Source organism: Esox lucius, chromosome 17 (assembly GCF_011004845.1).
Source record: "Esox lucius isolate fEsoLuc1 chromosome 17, fEsoLuc1.pri, whole genome shotgun sequence".
Taxonomy (NCBI): Eukaryota; Metazoa; Chordata; class Actinopteri; order Esociformes; family Esocidae; genus Esox; species Esox lucius.
Genome location: NC_047585.1, coordinates 22,076,324 through 22,092,789, shown reverse-complemented (window position 1 = coordinate 22,092,789; position 16,466 = coordinate 22,076,324). Strand labels below are relative to the sequence as shown.

Sequence of the window (16,466 nt, the reverse complement as noted above, 5' to 3'; positions counted from 1 at the left end):
TTGAATCTCTGTGTGCTGAAAACCTATGGCTTTTTTCGTTTCAGTTTAATTGAATTCAAAGCAAATAAATGTAGTCATTTATTTTATACATTCTATAGGCAAAATGTTGTTTTAAATGCAGAGCATCTGATAGTGTAAAATGAATAATTAACAAATAATATAGTGCTACTTGTTTGGGTTTATACTTTTTGGCTAAAAGACTGATAGACAGATCTGTAGACTATTTGAAATGATCATTAATTATACTGTATCCTCATCCTTTCATATTGTTACAAAACAAGCTAGGCTTCATTAAAATGCTGTATGGCTTTGTTATACAAGTAAACAAATACTTGACATACATAATCACTAAATGGACATATTTGAAATTCCATCTTAAAACTATTTAGTGTACTAAACTACAACAAAAGCAGCTCCAAAATATTACACTTTTAGCATATTGCTTTTTGACTTAGGTGGCACTTGGGTGCCCAAGACACATGGGGAACATACAAGGTCACACCTTCCCCTTTCTGGAATAAAAGCTACACACACACTTACATTTTTCTGACCATAGAATGGTATCACTTAGTACCCTCACCTCAATTGCTTATAAAAAAAATATGTAGTGGATTACATAGTGATTACAATTTAAATCTGTTGTTGTGAAAAAATGACAGCTAATTGAACTTCTGTATGCTCATTTTTTTATTGATTTAAACATACAACCACACATCTTACAAAAGAAAACAGTCAGCACAGTAATATCTTACCATACTGTTTTACAAAACAACATTCTGTTCACATTCTCCGATCATACACACCAACACTTTCAGAAACGTTAAAGGCATATTGGACAGTATACTAAAATATGGTGAAAATAAAACACTAATAAATTACCCATCTAATAAATAGTGCATACATCCTTCAATGGTTCATTTAAAAGGCAGAAGGAACTATATTGTTAATAGCAAGTTCTTATATGTGATTTCTCCAGACAGCAGATGAGAAAATAAAGGCATGTGTGTTTATTATGCAAAAATAGTTGTACAACTGCTAATACTAGTCCTATTATTCTCTATAACTAATAATATTAACTGTTTTACACACTTTAACCAACTACAATCTATTGTATTTACATTACAAGTATTGTGGTCTCTTGAGAAAATGAATCTTTACAGACATGGATTACTATAACTGTTTTAGGCATACATCTTATACTCAAATATAAGTGTCAAATAATCCACCTATACATTTTTTATTTTTTTTTTACATTTGATATCAGTCTATATCTGCCTATTATGCTCTTCATAACAAGGTTGGTGTTCATCAGGCCTGATTAAATGATGGCCAAGTCATTTGTGACTAGATTCATCCTTTAACCTGATGACTTGTGGCTTACATTGATCCTGACGTTTGGTGCCATTAAATGAGGCTGCAATGAGTGTTTAACTAATAAATTGAGGACAGAGTAGAGAGGAAACAGTTGTAAAATCACCCATTGCATTTCAAAGCCTCATACTCAGACTGGCATGCATGTGATGGCATGTGATGGCATGCATGTGAATTTAGCAATGTTTACAAGCAATGTGCCTTCTTTCTGTTAGGGGTCAAAGTGAAATACTAAAACCATGGGCCTGGATAAGCTAATACAAACATTCTGCCTTTTGATTTCAAATAACAGATCTATATATGCAAGGATAAGTTAGGTTGGCAATTTAGTATAAGCAAATAAAAACGTGAAATTAACTAACAGTAGTTCTTCAGTAACAAAAGGTTTCACATATTGTAGAACATGTTGAGCCATGCTCTACTTACATTTCATTATACAAATTGTCAGTGAAATAACAACTAACATTGTGGTTGATAAACTGCGGCCAAAAAAATCCTTAAAACCAACCTCCCTAAGACAGATAAACATTTTCATATGACACAGTAGTCTTTGACATTAAGAGGTGTCTGCTGAATAAACCGGATTGTGAGCTAAAAAAAAAAGAAATTAACTAAAATATCAGTCCTTCCAATTCAAAAACATTGAGGAGCAAATGACAAAAGACCTCCTAGTAAGAAAGTAGTTTCTAGATACATGGAAACATTATTTGGAAGTTGGATCCCAAAGGGGCTAAAAGCAAGGCTGAAAACCTTCTGAAAAATATGATCTTAGTATTATTCTAGTGTAGGGCTGCACGATATGGACAAAAATTATATTGCATTTCGACTTATGATATGATAATAATTAACATGTCCTTTTGATTTGGTTTAGAGCACATCTTTGGCTAAATAACGTGATTGGCTCTGTTATTACTTCATGTCTCGGTGAGCTCTTATCATGTGTGTTTGGCTTGCAAAAGAAGGATGGAGGAAATAGGGGTGTGTGTCGTGTGACGGTAGCCTACCACTGCCTCAGCTTCTCCAAAATAAAAATGAAATATAATGTATTATGGGAAGTATTCTGTCTGAACATGTAAACCAAATAAATACAGACAAGGCACTATTGGGAATGTTTACAAATTAAACTCATTTAAATTGTTTGGCAGGTCTTGGCTAGGTTTGCGATGTATTTTTGGTTTTGTCAAGGGACTTCTTTGCCACACATTTTTCATTTAAGTCCCTATGGCACTGTCTCAGGTGTTGAAATTAGTTTGATGTGTTGCCGCATGTTGTTGCAACCCCTGTCTTACAGGTTTAGCATATTGCATTCGTTTGTGACATCTCTCTAGAAACCGAAATATTCCCAAACAAAATAACTTTTTGGCACCAAATCATAGTCTCTATCACATTGTCTTCTGGATTTATTTTCTTAATCGATCCTCTACCTCTGCCTAAACGCACGGCCTACTATGCACTGTTCTTTCGGTGTACGCTCTATGCCACATCTTCGCTGTTTCTGACTGAACTTAGAATGTGCTGTTTAGAGTGCCTGCACCACTAATACTACTTCTCCCCGACCCGCACGTGTTATTATTTTATAGGATTGTGACTATTACTTTGTTAGTTACAGGGCCATTACGGAATTGGGATATTTAAGAATACAATAGTCATCTGATAATTTTCATCTATTTTTCCCTAATGAGAATTATTTTCGGTTGTCAGTTTGACTCACTTATAAATTGGGACATGTGAGAGGTGTGATCAGAACAATGTATTGTATAAATTGATAGCAAACCTTAGGAGAACACTTTGTAAGAGCGCTTGTGGATATCATTTGACTGACACGATCATGCGTTCGCATGCCGTTCGCTTGCCGTTAATATGGATGATTATAGCGAGGATGGCACACCAGTAATAATTATTATTTTGATTGAGTGTAAAAAATAAAATGCCAAAATCACTTGTTCAAATTGTGATTTTGATTGATAATCGAGCAGTCCTACTCCAGTGTACGGGTATTACATAAAACATTTACACAGCAAACTAAGTAATCACCCAAGTTATTTCTTTTCACTAAACTTAGCATGGTGATTAAGAGAATTATTAGAAAATAAATTGTACATGGCCTGCAATGCCTTCATTAATCCTGCAAATCTTCTAGTTCATATACCGATGGTTCATGTAATAACAGAAAAATAAAACATATTGTAATGTTGAGACTATCTAGACTGGAAAACTACAGTTGTAATGCAATACCATAAGAGAATGGTTCACATGTATGCCACTGCTCGTGTTGAAGTACAAAATTAAATGTCACAATATTTGCTAAAAATTGGCCAATGTTGCTAAACATTATTTAAGTATTCATCAAGTATTAAAAGAAAATATAAAATTCTGAGATAATGAGAATAATTTAGACTTGCATAAAAGACCTAAGCCTGGATATCCATGACAAAATGAGAAACCAACATAACAATTGACTGTTTTCTGGTTTAAACTGGGAAGATAGTTCCTCTTTACCTTCTAAAATCTGCCATTGCACCCAGAAAAAGTTTTTGCTAAGAACAGACTCGAAACAAGAAACATTTTGACGGGATCAAGCAGAGTGTAAGGGTGTCAGTTCTCTGCTTGGTGAAGATGCCCAAATTGGGGAGACAGCCAGTATGTCAGTTTAGTAGTCAGTTCAATTGTAAACAAGCGGTTTGCACGCAGTTAGTGAGTGAGCCCTTCTGGTCCCCTCAGGCTGGGGAGGTGCAGGGGGTTTAGGGCAAGGACTCATCAGAAGGTGGGGAGTGAGAGTGTGGGGGAATGAAGGGATAGGTGCTCAGAGCTGAGAATCAGCCCCCAAGCTGTTAAGCTCTTCAGGCGAGTGCTTCTCTACCCCAGGGCCACCCGACTGGCGGAATCCGGCAGAGATGTCGTCAAAAGTCCGACCCTTTGTCTCAGGCACCTTGAAGTAGGTGAAGATAAAGAAGCCGAGAAGCAGTATAATGAAGATGACAAAGACGTAAGGGCCACACAACTCCTGTAGGAAGAGATGGAAAAGAGGGTGACTAGAGAATTCGGTTCATTTTCAAATACACACAAATATATTTAAACTACCAGTTCACAAATATCCAGATTAGTACAGAACTGGGAAAAAACCTTAAAAACACATCCTCTTTAGCATGTTTGCCCTGTATACGCAAGGTTTGGTAAAATATAATAATAAAACATATCCATACATCAAAAACACTTTCTTCCTGGACTGAAACTTCAGTAAATGCTTTTTAGACCCGCAAACGTAACAACATCCCACAAATGTAACAACATCCCACAAACGTAACAACATCCCACAAATGTAACAACATCCCACAAACGTACTAAACCACAAACATAATACATATCAGCAGCTTTAAATATAATAATCCCACTAACGTAATAAATTTCCCACAAACATAATAGCAGTTTCCTACCACAAATTAAATACATCCTAACTACTTTTGCAGGGATTTGTCACATTTGCGGTAAGGTGAAAATATTCAGCTTTCAAAATACAGTGGAGCAACACTGTATCATGATCATAATAAACACATTTTCTTATACAAATTCACTGTATTTCCAAAGCCCCATTAGAGCAATTCTGAAACCCCAAGCAGATGTCTTTACTTGTTCAGTAAAATGGAATGATCAATTGTGTCAAGGCCTTGATTAGTTCTCTAAACGCAGCAACACAATTCATTAATAACCAATGGTGTTGCAGTAGTAGTGCTGAGCCCTGGTATAAACCCTGTCCATTTAAAAGTCTCAAATGAGCATAGCTGAACATTAACCAATTATTTTTAACTTGTAAACAAGACAATTTATAAATGTGGCTATAGTTATCAATGTTACTGGTGTTGACCCCTAATTGAAAATAAGCACATATGAAAACACCCACACCATAAGGAATCTCCTGACCCCAGTGCTAGATATAAAATATGGGCTATAGAGTAGAGATGTGCACTGAAGCAGACCTGGATCAAGTGCATCGGCACCAAGGAAGTCTTAGACTGAAATCGTGACAAGTAAGGCCGTGTTTACTGCTTACCTCTGCATACTGGAAGGTCATGGCCACTATGAAGTTGGCAGTCCAGTTGGAGAAGCCAGCCACAGCAAAGGCAGAGGGCCGGGGTCCCTGGGAGAAGAGCTCCGCTACGATGAACCAGGGGATGGGACCCGGGCCGATCTCAAAGAACGCCACAAATGCAAAGATGGCCACAATGCTCACATAGGACATCCACGGTAGTTGTTCCTGACGGAGAAAAGCAGAGGGTTAAACTACTACTCAGTCTACGTAGTATACTTCCAAGGACTAGTGTCAATAAACCAAATCAAACTTTCCGAGTTCATCATTACCTGCAGAGCCAAAGCGATGGTCATCAACACGGCGGCGCCTGCCATTCCCAGCAGCCCCAGCAAGTGGAGAGACCTGCGTCCAGCACGCTCCACCACAAACAGCTGAGGACAGGACAGAGGGTTGATCTACACTATCCCAACACAATGTGGTGCATAATGAGCACTGAAAACAATACAAACCAGGTCAGTATCTGCCATAGTTACTCACCGACACCACAGTGAAAGCAACGTTGACCACGCCAGTACCAATTGTAGCATAAACAGGCTGGGCCACTCCGGCTTTCTCAAAGATTCTGGTTGAGAAATAAAAGACCTGCAGGACACCAAATGCAAAGATACAAATTAGACATTTTATGTCTCTTTTTAATTATATTCAGATTTCGAGTGAGATTTGAATCAATTGGCTTCCGGCAAACCACTGTCATCTTATCTGCAGGGAGACATGGATCACTGCAGATCAGTGAGGGGTTCCATCCACCCAGTGTAGTTCTTAAGGGGTGCGTGTTTGGGGACTCACAGCATTGATGCCAGAAAGCTGCTGGGAGAGCTGCAGCATGATGGCGATGAGGATTGGTTGGCGATACAGCTGCGAGCGGAACAATTCTGCAATGGTCACCTTCTTCTCCCTCATCATCTGCCTTGACTCTTCCTTCATCTCCTGCATGTCTGCAGTCACGTCTGTGGTTCCACGCAGCTTTTTCATGACTGACGGAGAGGAAACGGGTTAAATGACCAAAGTCTGGGTCACTACCAAGGCAATTCAAGGGAAGAACTGAAATTCAACTAACAAACTAACAAATGGCCACTATTTTACATGAGGATTTTTCAAATAATCAAACTGCCAGAAGAAAGGTTGCCTGAACTAATGACATAAAGCCCGATGAGGGTTTGTCAATGTACTCTACTTACCAGACCTGGCCTTGTCCTCCTCTTTGCGGTTGATGAGCAGGAACCTGGGACTCTCTGGGCAGAAGGGCAGCAGGATACACTGCAGCAGGGCTGGGATGAAGGTGAAGCTGAGCAGGAAGGGCCACAGAGACGCGTTGCCCATGATAGACTCCATCCCAAACACCTGAACCACAACAGACCCCCCCCCCCGTCAGATTACTGTGTGTCACTGACAACTCCTTAAGAAAGCCTCAATCACTCTCCACACAACATCCCTGTGCTCGGTGGTACTGACCTGTGCCATCAGGATGCCTATGACGATTCCCAGCTGGTGGAGGGTGCCCAGGGCTCCTCGGAGGGCGGTAGGGGACACTTCACCCACATACATGGGCACAAAGCCAGTGGAGAGGCCCGAGTAGAGACCCACCACAAAGCGCCCGGTGATGAGCATCTCCCACGAGCCACCCATCTTAGAGAAGCCCATCAGACTGGCAGAGACAAAGGCCAACACGTTGGCCATGAACATGGAGTTCCTCCTGTAGATAACCAACAAATAGGAATGTCAACATGCGAATGATTATACTGTACATATATTCTACACACATCTTACAGCTAGAAATAAACAGTGTGAAGTGTCATATTTACCTGCCAAAGCGGTTTACAAACAGGCCCACAGAGAACGAACCGAAGATACCGCCAACAGAGAAGATGGAGACAGAGAGGGCCCACAGGGTTGTTTGGGTGGTCTTAGAGATTTCCTCGCCGTATCGAACTGTCCATGACTCGTTGAGGAAACTCTCAATAACCTAGCATGGCAGGGAAAAAAACACCAGCTCACAACAGTGCCAATGAAATGTTAAGTTACTTTATATTTCAAGAGACTTGACTTCTCCTACACTGGCCAGGATTGCTGCTGTTTTAGAGTCTGACCAGTAGATGGCAGTAGAGTATTGGATTTCAAGTTTTCCAGAAAAAGTATATGTAAGAGATGAGCTTCAAACCTAACTCATGTTTGGCTGCATTGATGTGCTTTGTTAGTAAATAATACAATATGCCCATACAAATCCCTATATAACGCTGAGCTATTAGTATGTATTCATAGATTGCATGGGTGGGGTCTGCACCACAGTTGTGCTGTTGACATAGATATCAACATACAACAGAAGCTGCAACCACGTAGAGGGTCAAAAGTTAGGAACAGGTACATATTACTGTTTTGCAAATTACACTAGTAGTTTAGAAACATGACTATTGTTACAGTAGGCAACAGAGAAAAAAACTTTAAATTATAATGTCATGAAATGTACTGTTGACAAATGGAAATCATCATTAGCTAGCAAGGTTAGTTATTAATAGCTAGCAATGCTCACAATAGTTTGCTCAACTTGATATTTTAACAAATTGTGGAACATCATTAGCATACTAGTGTTCACTAAAATAAACAGAAAATAGAAGATGGCTATTTAGTCAGGCCTTGATTTCTTTGAATTGGCTGTATAACTCAAGACCTAGCAAGCACAGGGCCACAAGGAAACACAGTCCATTCATGACTATTGACCTGATCTGTTCAAAGTGTTCCTGTCTTTGTGTATCCTGGCTGGGCAGGCAGTCAGATCTGTCTGTGCTACCTTGTGCAGAGCTGAGTGGCTGGCGCTGGCAGGAAGGCAGGGTGGAGGAGGGCAGACAGCCCAGAGCCCTTGACAGACACCTAATCTAATCAGTGCCTCATTCTAGAGTAAAGGGCCTGCGTCACAACCAGCAGCCATCAGTCCATCCCTAATCAAGAAGAATGACAGGCTGGAAGGGGTTGGTGGCCCGGGGACGATCTAGGTTCTCCATATATAGTAGTTATGTTGTTATCATGTTTGCCCTGGGTCTGGAGGTGTTCCTGTACAGCAATGCTACCGCTGCTGTGAACACTTCCATGTTCACAGTATGTTCCTCTAGACAGGTGCATATTACCGAGCATTAACCAGTGTGCAGTGTGTGTGTACGTGCCTGGCACGGACCTCAGCTGGGACTAGGGAGGGGAAGTGAGGACAGGTTTAGACTGGCCCAGTGTTTGACTGTCACCAAGCCTCTACATATTTACCCCTTTGTCAACTCCATCCCACACAACCAGTGTTACTGTAAGAGTACCCCGCCTCTTGACCCTGCTGGATCACAAACATCAGTGGGGTGCTTTGTGATTTACCTATTGAAAGACAGATGCGTTTGTGTGACAGAGTAATAAGTGGTCTACTAAAAGACAATAATTTCTGGCGTGGAGGGACATGCAGGACTGATTTGTACCAAATTATTGGAAGAGAGCCTAATTCAACTGATGTAGTCAGATCTAAAAGGAAGAGGTCCTAAAGGAAAATCCTTTTCGCATAAAGAGCGGGACTCCTGGCTATCTCTGGAGATAGGAGGCTGAACCCTTGAGGAGCATGGTCAGACTCCTTTACCCATCAGTCATCCCACAGAGGCCCTCTAATGGAGAATGCTTTGGATGACACAGGTCTATAGTCAGTTATTATAAGCCCCCTCTTTTCACGGGTTGCAGGGAGAAATAGGACATCTTCACAGGCCAAAACAGGCACAGGGTCAGTCCTATATGGAAAAAGGTGCTGGTGAAGTGCCACTGTGATAAATATAGACAAGCCTTCACCAAACGATTTCAGTTGGACACATCAGCGACTTCTACCGTGGTGGACTTACCTTCTGAGGGGCGTTAATGACACCTGAGTTGTAACCAAACTGCAGCGAGCCGATAACCGCTGTTCCCACAGCCAGCATCAACTGAAAGGTCACTTGCTACAAAGAGTGAAGAGAAAGTCTGTTAGAAAGCTAGTCTCTTCCAAAACTCTAGTGCATCAGAGCTAACAAACACAGCTTGTAGACAGGCTATACTCATTTCCATTTCATTATAAACACCACTAGAATTGACAAAGAGAACATCCTGAACAACAAGTTATGACTCGTTCGTCCTGAGTATGAACATTCTATGAAGTACTTATAGTACCTAAAAACGTGTACAGCATTGAATAGCCTCAAGTAAAGCAGATTTATCCTCTGTAAATGTTGGCGCATGGGGACCATTATCTTCACAAGCAGGCCTGTCAGGGGCTTCATCTCAGTGGAGCCCAAATGCAGCCCCTCAACCAATGTCAACAAACGAAGGCATATATGAGATCCTCACATACAACTCACAGGAACACAATAGTTAAGTGAAAAAGCCAATGTGGCAGTCAGTATTGGGGTTACGGCATGAGCGGTTTTTGAACTTGTGCTGTAGCGAAGGATGTACAGATGTGGGCTACTGGTAATGAGACTTTAACACTGTTTAGGAGTTGTTTATCTGTGGTGAATGTGAATCTGTGGTTTAACAGTGACATGGCTGCTAGCATATGTGCTGTCCTCTTGCAATGCTTTAGTCAGGTCGTCATAGAAAATGTGAATAGATTCTTAACTGAATTGCCAGATTAAATGGTGCCAACTGGGGCAGTGACTTGCATTACAGCTGTGTCACATGACAGGGAGTTCAAATCCTGGTTGCGGAATACTGACATTTGTTTCAGTTCCCAATATGTCTTTGATGCTCCAAACTGGCTGTGTATTTGTTGCAATTACATAAAGCCCTTATTACAAAATGGATATCAGACAATTGGTAGGGAAGAAACCCTTTCAGAAAATTGAAAATAATTAATAAAAATACATTTAAAGTGTTAAACTATATCGCAAAACACATTTCTGCAATGGAAATTGGCATATTGTTACAAAAAGCCCTCAAAAAGCTTAGTTAAACTATGATAAACAGTTGTACCCAGTTCCTAGGAGGACCATTTAACAGGAGATTTTTTATTTATTTAAGGATTCTCTTTAGAAAAGCTGCTTTGAATTGCATTACTGAACTAACTAACCTGCCCTAAATAAGCCTTTCTTTTGAGACAAAGTAGTCACGGCTTGTCGCAACAAAAATGGTGGCATAACATTTGTAGATTCCTAAGATTCGTGCCTAAGGGTATGAAGGCAGGACAGCAAGGAAGTAGGCGGAGTGTAAACACTAAACAGCAGGCATTCCACCCCACAGTAACAGCTTGCCCAGTAAGATTCCCCACAAACAATGAATCACCGGGGTCCATTGAGAACTGTTTGAGAAGCTCAAACCGCAGTGCATTGTGGGTAGATTGTACAAATTAAAATGCGTAATGAATTATGATGCCAGTTTATTTAATTATTATATAGGTTATTTGATAATACTTGAATAGCACTTTTGTTAAAGGAATAATCAGTGCTTGTAGATCAGTCAGCCGCCTATAGCCGCTACGATCCTCTCAAACATGGGCCACGACTGGGTTTTATAACAAGCCCCAGAACAGGAAGTGAACACACACATACATACACACACACACTGTCTTCAGGAATCTGGAGGTTTCATAGCTGGGCTCTTAAAGGAGACATGTTTTGGTTTAGTGAAAGTTAATAATGTTATTTGGCGAGGCTGCTATTTTCTGATCTTACTTTCACTAATTACTTTTTTGACCTATGAGATCAGCTCTGAAAAAGATTTCCTGTGAGAAGATGTATTTGGTGCGATTACTGACATCTCATCTTTAACCTACATACCAATTTGTAGACGGACACCATGCATCCCTCTGGCCTAAACACACAACAGACAGACACACAGTCACACCCTAATGTTAAGAGACGGTTAAGAGTGACCCTTTAAACACATGTCAACATCTCTGAGAAACAGCTGCAGTGTAAAGATGGAAACAGGTCTCATATGTATGTCTATGTGCCTTTATCCCATATTTTCCAAAATGGGCTCCATGGCTGTTTTGTTTATGTTTATCTATGTTGTCTAGATGTTTATCTATGTTGTCTAATTTAACCCTCTTACCGTAACCTCTTGACAATCTGCACTAACTTGGTAATAAAGCAGCTAGGGACGCAGTTATATCACTTTTTATGGCCGATACGATTCTGTGTATTGAACTTTAAGTTGGCTATCCGCCCGATACAGGGTACCGATCCAACACCACCATTTTCATTTGGTTGGATTCTTGTACATGACCGAATGGTAAGTCATACAACTTCTTTATGAACAACTGTGTCAGTATTAATATTTAAAGTGGAACTTAAGTATGTAATTCCAGATTAGAGTAAGGTATTTGTAAAAACTCTATTCAATGTAGAATGGGATACTGTATACACACTGGAAAAGTAGTCAGTGCAATTAAAAATAGGGATGTAACAAACTGAAAATCCTTAAATTGTATACAGGCCTTTTCTCTACATTACTCTAAACTTAAAAAAATTTATTGTTCTGCTCAGAGGAGTCTGTCTTTTTCTCCTGAATATTTGCCCGTTCACCAGCCTTAGCTAGATATAATTTAATTCAAATAAGTTTGCAGATGTACAACCTTCTTCCAAATAAGATTTTGTACAGTGAATGTGTAGGTTTCAAATCTGCCGAATCAGTGAAACCTGTTGACATCAATTTGAAGCAAACCATTTTTTGTATTACCCATAGCCAATGAGAAACAGTTTACTTGACTATATCCAATGGTTATATTGAAGGAGAGTTGGGTAAATGAGATTTACACAAGCAGTTATTCCAACAAGGAAACACAGAAGCAGGAGTCTGCCTATTGGCTGATGACCAGTTCTTTTTTTTTCACCAGCATTGTAAAGCTGGAAGCTACAATAATTTAATTGTGTTATGCCTTGTGTATACTATGCATACGACCATTGAAACATGAAACTGGTATGACACACATTTTGTGGTGGCTAGGTAGCCTAGTGTTTAGAGTATTTGGAAGACTGATAGGTTGCGAACAAGGAGTAAAACCTGTTCTTCTGTCCCTGAGCAAGGCAGGTTGTTGAAGATACAAATGTGGGTTTAATCCTTGTTACCTGGTAAAATAAAATAAAAGACAGGTATCCTAAAATCCTAAGTCCTTTAAAAGAGAAGGGTTTGGGAAAATGTTTGGCGAAACATAACCATTTCCTTCTGGGAAACATGCACGTGACTTGTAAAATACACTGCATTAGTCATGTAGTTCCAGGGAACTGAATCGCCTCATTTAGAATAATACAGAATTCCAATACCATACAGTCCACTAAAACTATAGCTGGTAAAAGTTACACCAAAACATTGATTGCTCTATACAGTACAACATACTAAGTTAGAAAAGTAGTAAGCCTCGTTCAGTTCAGAATCCCAAAACAGAAGCTTTGCTGACTGTGAAATGTTTCAGTTCCTCACACCCTGGCCTTGTCCCTAGCCCTCAGTGATGCCTACGCGGCAAGCCTCACGTTCCTGTAAAGTTCCCTCAGGGAAACTAGTATCGCCTTTTCTCCATCTTAACCAGCCCCACAGAATTGGTCAGCACAGGAACAGTGCTGTGTTAACTGGCTGTCCCTTTCAGTCATTCACTCACTGGAGTGATCACAGAACTACCTGTCCGATACTAAACTTATGATCAATCACATTTCCTTCTTATTTCTGGTGCAAACATTTTAACAAGAGATTGGAACTTTATAGCTCGATACAGCTTGACAGATTTAACTCCTAGTACAGAGTGCCTTCCACTTCTTCAAGGAAATAAATTAGACTCAACATTTATGCCTGTTTCAATTACAGCCTTTCCAGATCTTTTAATCCCATATTTTATATAAAAGAGTCATTAGGCCTCATTAGAACACACTGACACTTACAATGAAGGGCATACTGACCCAGCAGTCATACAGAGGGAAACAACACTAGTGGGTCATTTTGAAGGAAAGCACTGGATTGAGTGAAATTAAGCCTAAAGGAGGAAGGAACAGAATGCCAGCTTTGGTTTTAATTAAAAGCCCAAACTGTCAGCTCTGTCAAAACTCAAACTGTTTCTTAGAAGTATTACACTCAGCACAGAACAGGTCAACTGTAGTTTTGACCCCAATTACCTTTTTTCTTAACAAAGGAAAAACAGGCCTTTGACGAACATAAATCCTATTTTTCGGTATCTAAACTGCCCATGAATCTCAGGTATAAATACATATTAGCTGAATGCTTGTTATTCATTATATAAAAATAAGGGAAGAGAAGTTTGAGAGTATTTGTTTTTGGCTAAAGTTTATGAGTTAAAGTTACAATCGGCTGTGTAAGCAGTCAAACAGAGTTATCTGAACCGGTCAATACAAATGAAGCTAAGAGAGCCACACCTTTGGAATACAATGGTTTCCATGGAAAGACCAAAATGATGCAATGATGGCATTTATTGTAGTGGCATAAGCCAAAATATTGCTGTGTGACTAGCAGTGAGATTGGACAATGCTTTGCACAAATGATTGAATCATGACTGGACACAGGTTGGGGAAATATTGGCTTTTCAGCTACACCCTGTGCCACAAACTCCTGGTTCTACCTCAAAGCTGACTGCCCTCTGTCTGTCCTGCCATTCTGCATGCACCCAATCATCATAAAGCCATGTATGCAAAGCCCAACCACAAGATGCTGATTATCAAATGGACACGCTCAGTGCAGTATTAGCTTGGACGCACGCTCAAAGCTCAAGCTGTGTCGAAAACAAAACAATAGCCTATGAGGTATTGCTGGGAAGAGGTCATGGCTACAGTTAGTATTTCTCTGTCACACAGCCCCTGGCCTTCTGCAGTCCTAGTGTCTTAATGGGAATAGAATAAGCGCATTCCTATCACATCTAGAGAATAGCCTTCCAGCAGAGTGCCAGGAAATCACACAGCTTTGCCATACCAAAAAAGGGAATACAGAAATAAATGTTCATTACGTCAACACGAATAAACAGTGGTGTAAACGATATTCAGGGATATTTCTAATTAAGACCTAAATGGCCTGGTAAAGGAAGCTCATAACTTACCAGTGATCAATAAAATAAATAGGTACACTGAAACATTAACAATTAAGGTCTCCAGTTAGTTATAAACTGTCTTTAGCTGGTAATTTAGCTCTTAATTAGGAACCTCAGAAATGGTGAACACAGCTGAGTACTTATACATCTCTGGCTAAACATAAAGGGACCATACAGCATCAATAGGAAAGTGGTAAGAGTCAGCCATATCAGAGACTAGGTAAGTCACGTCTCTTCCTTTTACGTACATATCAATAAACCAAAGATACATCAGACAAATGTAAATATCTAAATGAGGACCTCACTTTACTGTGATAAATATCATTCTAGTAACTTAGCAAATGGCATCAACACCAGACACAAGTCATGATGTGAACAAAGGGGATGGAGATAAAGGCTATGCGAACACGCACGTAGGCCTAGACCCACTATAGAAATTTGACAACTTAATGCCGGCAGGCTTGATGCAGTTCCCCACCCCCCCCCCCCCCCCCCCCCCCCCCCATACTAGTGGATATCGTACTGCGTCTAAAGTAAAGATGATGGCGAGCAAAACCACGTTTTACATTTCAATTGAGGGGGCAAGTCAGCGTCATTTCCTGGGGGGAATTATTAAACTACCATTCTGAACTCATTGATATTAGAAACAAGTCGGCATTTAGGTAAGTCTTAAGCTAACTACTAACCAGCCTTTCTTGTTACTGAAGCTACCTAGCATTCGTCACCTAGCTAGCCATACCCCATCACTAACTCAGACAGTTCTGTATATTTGTTTCAAATAATACTGCCAACAAGTTTTTACCTTGCCGCCTGAATCCATAGTCGCAGTGTGACCTGTCGTGGATGATATTGCAGACAACCTTGAACTCTGAGTACTTTGGGTAACTAACTTCCGCGAGTTTTCGTTTGGCTCAGACGCAGCTTCCCGGTGAAAATAGGAAAATAACAACCGACCAAACTTAAAATGTCCGTAAAAGTAGTATTTGTTTTGTTTATCGTTATTTTCAAAGTAATTATTTGTATCAAAATTGTCCTCAGTTCATCTTCTTGATTCTCCTATTGTAATTTTTTTCACTAGGGTTTAAAATGCCCCTAAGTTTCTCTTTGGCTTTTGCAGTCACCTAGCTCGTTGTTCGAGTACAGACAAGCTGTCTGGTCTTAAGGGAAATTGTTCAGTAGATATCTTTGCTCCAGCCGGACACGCTGATTGGCTCACATAGAAACGTATGCGGGGGGCCCGTTTCTATGTTGCGTTTTAATTGGTGTGAACTGACATCGCTTTTACAATTCTTGTTTTATTCATATTGTAGGTCTGTGTTGTCCCTATTTTGTTCTGTTTTTGCCCTGATCAATTTTAAGCTTTTATCCAAATGTTGCGGATGCGCTTGGCGTGCCTCGTATTTGTCCGAATACGGTTTCCCCATGTAATAACGTGTAAATCATCACTGTTATATGATTACAACAAGGGGTCGCAAAATCTACTCGTCATTTCTCACGAAGACCCTTATGGCGCGAGGTTACAATGACAGTGGATGAGGCACCCCATTTTAATCTAACTGGCAACCCCGAAATGTGTTTCCTATCCTAAATGCTTACAATAATTTTATCCCATACAGAACAGTTGATGAATACTACTGATTAATAATCATGCCAACCTTAGATTTTAGCCCCTCTCCCATGTTTACATGTGTTCCTCCTTCATAACGTCTAAGACCAAAGCTGATGAATTGACACGGATGACCTCCATTCAAAACCACCAATTCTGGTAATGTTTGTTTTCAGAGGCATGTGTAAACAAATATGTTCATGTGAATAAATGAAACTGCGTAATACCTTTTGTTTGAGATGAAGGGGAAGTCTCCGGTCTGAGTGCATGCAAAAAATTATGAAAATAATCAAAACTACTAAAGGGAAAATGCATGTGTTTATACAGTGCAAATGAAAGCGACGGGTACGGTAGAAAAAAAAATACTAAAATGTAAGAAATGTGTT

The 16,466-nt window shown here is 40.0% G+C and overlaps 1 protein-coding gene across 1 annotated transcript; it reads right to left on the bottom strand.

The window, feature by feature from the left end:
- Positions 1–1,240: 1,240 nt before the first annotated feature.
- slc2a1b (solute carrier family 2 member 1b) lies at positions 1,241–15,617 on the bottom strand. The gene is made up of 10 exons (XM_010901076.4): positions 15,277–15,617; positions 9,316–9,411; positions 7,261–7,421; positions 6,911–7,151; positions 6,637–6,799; positions 6,245–6,432; positions 5,936–6,040; positions 5,728–5,829; positions 5,420–5,623; positions 1,241–4,375 (listed from the first exon to the last, which is right to left on the bottom strand). Exons 1-10 carry the CDS (start codon positions 15,292–15,294, stop codon positions 4,175–4,177), a joined length of 1,479 nt encoding a protein of 492 aa, XP_010899378.1. The 5' UTR covers positions 15,295–15,617; the 3' UTR covers positions 1,241–4,174.
- Between the last annotated feature and the right edge of the window lie 849 nt (positions 15,618–16,466).